An 8,721-nucleotide genomic window follows, 5' to 3' on the forward strand; every position below is an offset into this window, starting at 1 on the left:
AGTATTTGAATGTTCAAGTGGCCCTCCTATAAGGTAACAATATCAGCAGTGGCCCCAGTTGAGAGTTTAACTTTGAGACCCCTGGTTTACATGCAGATGATCAAGTAGCAATGCCATGTTACATTCCTCTTCCTCAGGAAGGAGACGAAGATGATTCGGATGAAGCAGCTGATAAACTGTTAACGTCTCACCCCGATGCCGACACAACCATCATCTTCATGACAGGAGAAGGTTGGTTTGGCTCTATTTTCAGGTTTCCTTTACCTCCTTTCTTTACTTTATTTGTACTAATGTTTTTAATTATCTATATTATTTGTTTGTGTCCGTAACAAATTCAGAGTTTCCCGCCAATGAAATCGTGAGGTTCCTGGTGGGTTTCACCAACAAGGGAGGTCAGGACTTCACCGTCCAGTCTCTGGAGGCCTCCTTCCGCTACCCCCAAGACTTCCAGTTCTACATTCAGAATGTAAGTTTGATCTGAAATGGAAACCACAGGCAAACGTCGCTCTACCTGATCAAAAACAAACTCTGAACCTGTGTGTCTCAAAGTAACGAATATGCTTTTGTGATGTGGTTGTATAATTGTATGTTAAATTATTAGTTTTTTTTAAATTTGATTTTGATGTCATTTCATAGATTCCTATATTCAAATTTCAAATTTCTACATTTTTCTAATGTTTTGCCATCTGTTTTTGCCACTTAACGCATAAAAAGCGAACAAAAACTATTTACCGTACATATCTCAGTGTTTTTAATGATGTATGTTTTGTGTAGTTCACAGCTTTGCCTCTGAACACCGTAGTGCAACCCCAGGCTCAGGCCTCCTTCGAGTACTCCTTCATCCCAGCCCAGCCCATGGCAGGCCGTCCATTCGGCCTCGTTATCCTCCTCAATTATCTCGACTCTGAGGTAAAAAAGGTTTTTCATTATTTCTAGAAAAATATTGGTGGTTGGTGCTCGAGGTCTGTTCTGGCTTCAGTTTTCAGAGAATAGATGTGGTGGGATGATGTTAGACGGTGACTGTCAGGATGCTCCACAGGAAGGTTTTTCACAGCCCACCTCAAATTTGGATGATTCATGAAAATTACAACCTGAAGAAGCCATTGTCAGCAAAGCAGTTTGTGTTTATGTAACGGCTGCATTGTTTTCCCGTTTTGGTATAATTGGCACTACTGGTGTCTCCTTTCTGTCATTCTCTACCTGCTGAGCTTTGACTGTTGTTTCTGTGTTGTTAATGAATGATGTGATAAATGCTGAGTCATATTGACATTCCGATACTTTTAACAAAGTTCTTGAAAGGTCAAGGTACTTGCTTACTAGTTTCTCCTTTATGTTTCTTCTTCAGGGTAGCGTGTTCCAGACTGCCATTTACAACCAGACTGTCACCATCACTGAGCTAGAAGAGGGTCTGGACGGAGAAACGTAAGGCTTTCTTCTACTGGTTTCATGTTTTGTCTTCAATCGTACAGACTGCACATATTATTTAAAATGGAAGGCCACAAACTATAGCGTAGCACTAAAATAAGAAATCACAGTAGGTAGTGGGTGGATGTATTAAACCAATTTTTGCACCTCAGGTGTATGTAAATTGTGTGTAATTATTTTGCCCACTTATTACTTATTTTCCACGTCCCTTAAGGCTACTTCCAGCTCTCTGCGGCTTCACAATACCAGCTCCCCCAGTGGAATTCAGCACATGTAAGAACCTGTAAAAGGAGGTGTGAAATTGGCACAAAGAGATCAGTTGTCAGAATTGGGATGCTGGTGCAAGATACAGAAACCGTCAACGGCAAATTAATCAAGAGAAAGAAATGTTGTTTTCCATCCTTAAATCTGTATCTCTAAACAGATACGAACATTTTGCAGTTACAGGTCACTAGAAGGTCTTTTAGGACACAAAGGGGCCAATTTTGTTGGACTTTATACTAAAAAAATGCACTTATATTTGCTGATGAAGGAGCTATTTGCTTGAATAGTGCTATTCTTGTGCACTAATATAATTTTAACATTATTTAGTATGTAAACTGCAGAATGTTTAGGAGAGGTCAGAAATGTTTCATACCAACATTTAACTGTTTGTTTTCTGCAGAATGTTCATGTACATCTTCCTGGTTGGCCTGGTGGTCCTGATGCTCTTTGGGATGTACCAGGTCCTGGAGACGAGGACGGTATGTGTTTGTCTTATATCAGCTGTTCTATATTTTATGTTACAATATGTTTGGTCTAAATAAAATAACTTATTCCCTCTTCTGCTAATGCAAGTCTAATCAGATATATTTGTGTGATGATAGCTCACCTACTAGAGCTGGTGCCCCACGTACAAAGGCTGAGTCCTTGCTGCTGCATGTCTCTCTCTCTCTTTCTCTCTCTTTCTTTCTCTCTCTCTCTCTCTACCCCCTTTCCTGTCTATCTTCAGCCGTCCTATCTAATACAGAGAAAACATTTATTTATATATATATATATATCTCTGTGTGTGAATTCAACAGCAGCAAATGTGATAGAGTGCGCATTAAGGGCTGTCATCCATCCTCATTCCTGTAAAATCTCTCTCCATAACTGAAATTGAAGCAGGCTCATAGATTAAATTGTTTAAAAATTTGACATTGTCATTGTTGTCTTTTAACCTTTGTTTTTGCAGAAAAAGAGAATCCCAGTGAAAATAGAGAAGGGCACCGGGGGAATGAGCGATGTGGACATCAGCTGGATTCCTCAGGAAACTCTCAATGTCATGAGTATGTTCATTTTTATAGCAATAATATAGTCAAAACAATTGTTTTGAGAGGTGATATTTTGCTTATATTACTGTTACTCAACAGAAATATCTGATCTTTACATCCTGTCTTACAGACAAGGCGTCACCTAAAGCATCTCCACGGAAACGAACCAATAGGGCAGCTGGAGCAGATCAATAAAACTGCCCGTTTCCATCCATCATCATACTGTCCATCAGGCTTTTAAAGCTCATTTCCTCGCCACAGTAACCCAATTGCAATTTCCAATGGATCAACATTTCTGGAATCCAATTTCCATCCTGAGCAACGTGTTTAAGATGTTTGTATGGATCTCAGCCTGCTGGTATCACAACCAAAGAGCATCCTGGACTCTGCTGCTCGGATCGGAGCGCAACCATTTAGACACTAACAGGACTGAACTACAGTTCATTTTTAAAGGGACTTTTTATCAGTATTTGTTTGTGTGAAATGTGATAAACGATAAACCAGTAAGTCATTACCTATTTTTTTTTTTATGGAAAAACACAGGGATTGTGGTACGAAATGCCCCCCAGAAGAAAGCTGAATACTCTCTGCCCGTACGAGTGCTGTGAAGTCATCATAATAATTGCTTCAGAGTTTAATGACATTTTATTTAGAGATTGGTTGTCGGCATTATTAGAATCAAGTGGGTTTTATGAAACCATTATCAAACCATTTGTATGTAATCATGTAAACACCATTGTGCCTTATCTAAACTGTTTTGCGGTGTCAAGTAGCAAATACTTAATGTTAACAAGAAACTGATGCAATTAAAACAAAGATTTCCCTCTAATTTTACCATCTATTCGCATATGGCCTGAGGTTTGTAAAACTTCACATATTGTTTTTTAAGTGGGGCAACGGCAGCTGCAATTACAACAAACATTAAAAACTGTGTTCTCTAGAGGTTTCTGCAGGTTCATTTACCTGTTTGTTTTTTTTCATCTTACTGTTGTAAGAGTCTCAGTGGAGCAATGCTTTACTAAGCGCCAGTGGTGCAATCTTTCAGGTTGCGTGCCACAACTTGTGGAGAAAATGTTTTCAGAAACAATAAAAGGGTGAACGAAGTGTATGTTTGTCCCATAACTCAGTTTCCTAATTATTATTATTATCCTGCCTTCTCTTTACAGTTTGTGCTGTGTGCAGTAATGTTTTTAAGATCTACAGAACACAGATTCAGTAAAGTGAAAAACAATGGTGAGTGACAGCATCCAGGGCTGCAACTAGAGATTATTTTAGTAATTTATTAATCTCCCATTATATTCTTCATTAACTGAATAATCATTTGGTAAAGAAGGAAAAGAAGCACATTGTTGTGTTTTGAGAAGCTGTAACGATCACATTTTTGATATATTTCCTTTTAAAATAATAGATTTATTCATGCAGATCAACTAATCAATTATTGGCCTAATCAGTGCAGCTCTAATTCCATGTTTTGAGCCACAGGGATGTTTGCAGAACTTTTGATACTCTTCTTCCCATCCCTCATGCACCCAGTCTTTGCACTGAGCTATGAAGAGGACTGAGCCTTCAGGAGCAGCAGGGTTATGATCCCTGTGTAATACCATATTGCTGCTGCTGCACCGTGAGAGCACACTGCAGCTCCTTCACCGAGACAACACTGAGATTCAAAATCTATAAAGTGCGATAAAGTGACCGAGGACAGGCAGGGACATCCTCAGAGTCCTCCCTGCGTTGCGTGAGTTTTGCAGGGGGGTTGCGTGGCGGTTCCTCCCTCAGAGAGGTGAGAGAGGGAGCTGTCCGGTGCTGAGGGGGGGAAGATGAGCTCAGCGCGCGCCGGGGGGCAGGTAACGTCAGCAGTCGGCCGGAGCAGGGAAACACTGTGCATACACACCCAAGTGTTCACCGCCGCTTCATGCCTGATACACACCGACCCACGGTAATGATGGGCAGCTAAGCAGCTCCGTGTGACTCAGCGCCGCTTTTTTTTTTAAAATTCCGATCCATGAGTGCCTCGGCAGCATCCCGCGCCCTCCGCTTGGCTTGAAATGGGATGATATGGGATTTTTCATGTCGACGAAGATCGGAGGGATTCTTGCGTTTGCCTTGGGTAAGACATCTCAAGCTCCTCCGAGGGTTTATTTGGGCTGCGAGCCACTTTGGGTTCATTTAACAGAGACAAAAAAGAAACTGCCTTACATTTTTATCTTAATCTTCCTGCATCCCGAGATGTCACCGCTGTGATCTTTATTTATCTCCATCCGTGTTGCATGATGGTTATCAGCTGTGCCGTGGCCAACATCTTGTAGTACACCCATCGACGGTGGATGCTGGATGTCTATACTTAGGTGATAGTGTGCAAGCTTTTAGGACATGCAACATTCAGAGATAAAACCCCACAAATTGATTTATTTCTCTTAAATGCCACTTTTACTGATATTTACAGCTTTACTTGTGTTTATTTTGCGTTGTCCTCCTGCAGAATATATTGTTTTATCATTTAAATTGCAAATGCCTCTGAACAGAGCATTGTACCCCATGTAGAAGGAATATATGGGCTGCAGTAGTCAGGATTATTCTCTGTGATAACATCTGCTTATATCGCCCACTGACATCTGTCCAAAGTGAAGTTTAGATGATTGCAAAATCTTTAAATTCACAGATTAACAGGAATTTAAAAAAATACCTGCTAATTATGTGTATGTATGAAACAACAAATTGAATGAAATATTGTGTTTTTCGTATAAAAGAAGAAGTTACATGATCATAAGCAGTGCTTAAAGATACTACTGGAAGTGGGGAGATCATATAAAAAGAGTCACCAGACTAAAACTATTTCACACGTACGACAAACACCAAATTATAATGAATAAATTATAATAATTTTGCTTGTGCATCTGTCAGGGACAACAGCATGATTCATCTTTCAAACTTACTCCATTTAATTGATGTAGTTTAGAGAGGTTTCTAAAGTCTGGTCACAGAAGCTGTCAGCTGTGTCTGTTTTTGCAGTATTCCTCCCCCTGATGGTGTCAGGAGACGCTGCAGATGTGAGGTGTGAAAACATTTATAAGGACTTTTCTGACTGTGTCCTGGAGCTGGGAGAGAGCATGGACAACTACCAGGAGAACGTGACCAGTGAGAGGGGAGTGGCAGCCGTGTGCAGGTGATAATGAGTGTGTGTGAGCAGCATGCAGCACCCATTTGTGCATGTGGGACATCCCCAATAGAGTCTGTATGTTTTTATGTGAACCAAACATCACTGATTTTAACTGAGCAGAAGTGAAAGACAAACTAGGTGTTGGAATAAACACCTTTAGTAAAAACCACAGATCTGCAGCACTGTGCACACAATCTATTTACAATATTTCCGTTCATTTTGAGTGAAATAGTGCATGATTGAGTGACATAATACAGACGGATAGAGTATGAAGAACGCATCTAATGGCAAAATACTGGAGAGAAAGAGAGCAGATGCCATAATCTCCGAGGGAGAATAGAGAAATGAATGGTGCTGAGACACTGAGCCATTGTGCTAAATAATTTATGACTTTGCTGCAGCAGTAATGAAATTCCGGGGACGTTTTTTGTCATTGTTACTGCACGCACCCTACAACCCCGGCACAGTGTACTGAAGACAAAGATTTACACGTAAGCCTTCTGTTGGAAATTGCCCACTTGCAATATCATCTGTGATATTGTTTCACTCTCTGATGCAGTTGCCATGGTAATTAAAGCTCAGTTTGACTTACTTGAAGCCAACGTAGCCATCTGAGTGATGGATTATTGGCAAGTAAATTAATCCACAACAGCCAGTGCAAGTCTGCATGATGTAGCGGGGGATGAACTGTGCGTAAAATGGCAAACGCAGTCGTTGATCTGATGATCCTTTGTTTGCCACAGCCACTGGGAAGCTTTCCACACATGTGCCCTCACAGCGCTGTCCGACTGTCAGGAGGAAGTCAGCTCCATCTGGGAGACTCTGAGGCAGGACTCCAGGAAGATACGCTTCCAGGGAAGTCTGTTCGACCTGTGCAGCCCCAGCTCATCTCCTAGCTTAAGTTCACCTTTTGCTGCCCTTACCCTGCCAGTGATGGGCATGCTGATCATGACTGGACCCGACTGGTCCTCTGTATAGATGGGGGTGAGGGTGAGGAGGCAGGAGGGGTGAGAAGGGGCCCCATGGTTTAGTCCTACTGTGTTCAAACTTAAAGCCAAGGATTAAGAGAGACAAATGTTAAATAAGTATTATTTTGACACAGAGCCACAGAGGTCTGTGGCAAGCCAATCAATATTTGCTCTGATGAATAATGTTTGAAATCTCCTCAGATACTTCAGCTTTATCCCCCCTTATGTCTAGAAACTGATAGAGTTGTTGGGAAAATTACATTTCTGCCAACGTATTTAAGGGATTTCAGATACAATGTGAGTCTGATCAGAACAGACACCTGTGGCTCTGGGTTACAAACATACAAGGAGTGGACACAACACAGCTGTACCATCTAATGCATTCCAATATGAGAGCCCTGCAATGAATAATATAGATAACACTGCAGTTATTGCAGATTCAACTCTGAGGCCATTTCTAAAGCCGCACTAGCGGAGTTCTTGCTGTCCACTCCCTGTACCGTGGTTTTATCATGGAAATTGTTCAACATTTTGAGAGTTAGCTAAGAGGATCTATAAGCCACTCTCTTGTCTGTACACTAAATATGAAGATGTTGCCAGTAGCCAGTTAGCTTAGCACACACTCCTACGGCTGCTTCCAGCCAACAAATACTCAGTCAGCATCCTTTTTAACCTGTTTGATACAGTTATTAAATCAATATACACTAATAAATACCATCTAAGTGAGCTTTAGAGTTGCTGGTAGATGGATTATGTTACCTTTAGACAGAGCCAAGCTGGATGTTTCCTTTTTTTCCCTTGTCTTTCAGCCAAGCTAAGCTAATTGTATTGTGGCTTTATATTGAGTATACAGGCATGAGAGTGGTATCGATTGTCACATCTACTTCTCTTTATCTTAAAAAGTCAAACAGTTCCTTTAATGAAGAACAATAGCGTATGTTAGACCAAAACAACAAGTTTAATCTCCAGTGAGTTTGTATAAATACAGCCAAGCCATCATGATGTAATTAGCTTTCACGTCACAAGAAAACATTTAAAGGAGCACTTCACCAAAAACAACAGCAATATTTTCGCTAATCTGTCATTACAAAACCTTTGAAACTGGACCAAACCAAACATCCATCTGACAGACATAAATACACTAAAGCTAGCGACTGACCAACGTTCAGATGTCCTGTGGGTGAAATGCTCCTTTAATCTGTTTCCAAGTCTAGTAAATGTTTGTGTAAGTGACAATCAAGCCACTTGTATAAAACTTTTGATGCCCCCCTCCCCCCATCCCCACCCCCCTACACTTCAACCCACTGTGGGTTAATGTTGCACGGCTGCTATAAAAGACACCAAAAACAGACCATCTGAACACGGCAATCGTCACACGCTCACCTCTCCAGCTCCTCTCATACTCTCTCACAAGCCTCCGCCCTCGCGTTGGTTCAGTCTTAAGCTCGAATCAAACTTCTGAACCTGTTGATGTTTGTGTGTAAATAAGAAAATCTGAAAGTGTGGAATGCTCAGTGTTGTTTCACAAACCCATTTCTGTTCACACCTTGTGCGAAAATGCCTCATCTTTGCAATCAAGACAATATTACAGAAATGTGATACAGTAACACAGATAGACCAGATCCAGATATTCAACAGAAGGAAATCTGTATAAATCCATGAATCCCAAGGTAATAATGAGAATTTCTCTGAATAGTCGCTATTTTAATGCCTGGGTACTCAAAAACCACACAGTATTTTACTTTACCATTAAATGCCTATAATTAATCTCTAATGAAGCATAATATTATGCAATAGCAAAATTAACTGCCTGTTGTAAATACAAAAAAAAAGGGTTTAATTTTGTAAAATATCCATAAAATTGTCTTTTGTATCAAAC

General features: G+C 40.6%; 2 protein-coding genes across 2 annotated transcripts in view; both read left to right on the plus strand.

The window, feature by feature from the left end:
• LOC118328638 (translocon-associated protein subunit alpha-like) overlaps nucleotides 1-3,825 on the plus strand; it is a 7,077-nt gene extending 3,252 nt beyond the window's left edge. The window contains exons 3-9 of the mRNA XM_035662478.1: nucleotides 138-231; nucleotides 339-466; nucleotides 775-909; nucleotides 1,346-1,422; nucleotides 2,090-2,168; nucleotides 2,639-2,732; nucleotides 2,848-3,825. Coding sequence (XP_035518371.1) covers nucleotides 138-231; nucleotides 339-466; nucleotides 775-909; nucleotides 1,346-1,422; nucleotides 2,090-2,168; nucleotides 2,639-2,732; nucleotides 2,848-2,912 — 672 coding nt within the window. The 3' untranslated portion in view covers nucleotides 2,913-3,825. The remainder of the gene's footprint in view (nucleotides 1-137; nucleotides 232-338; nucleotides 467-774; nucleotides 910-1,345; nucleotides 1,423-2,089; nucleotides 2,169-2,638; nucleotides 2,733-2,847) is intronic.
• A 741-nt stretch (nucleotides 3,826-4,566) lies between these two features.
• On the plus strand, nucleotides 4,567-7,511 carry LOC118328641 (neuritin-like). The gene is made up of 3 exons (XM_035662485.1): nucleotides 4,567-4,824; nucleotides 5,727-5,880; nucleotides 6,618-7,511. The coding sequence occupies exons 1-3, from the start codon at nucleotides 4,773-4,775 to the stop codon at nucleotides 6,850-6,852; spliced, it is 441 nt and encodes a 146-aa protein (XP_035518378.1). The 5' UTR covers nucleotides 4,567-4,772; the 3' UTR covers nucleotides 6,853-7,511.
• The last annotated feature ends 1,210 nt before the right edge of the window (nucleotides 7,512-8,721 follow it).

Source organism: Morone saxatilis, unplaced genomic scaffold (assembly GCF_004916995.1).
Source record: "Morone saxatilis isolate NCDOM2014 unplaced genomic scaffold, NCSU_SB_2.0 Contig18, whole genome shotgun sequence".
Taxonomy (NCBI): Eukaryota; Metazoa; Chordata; class Actinopteri; family Moronidae; genus Morone; species Morone saxatilis.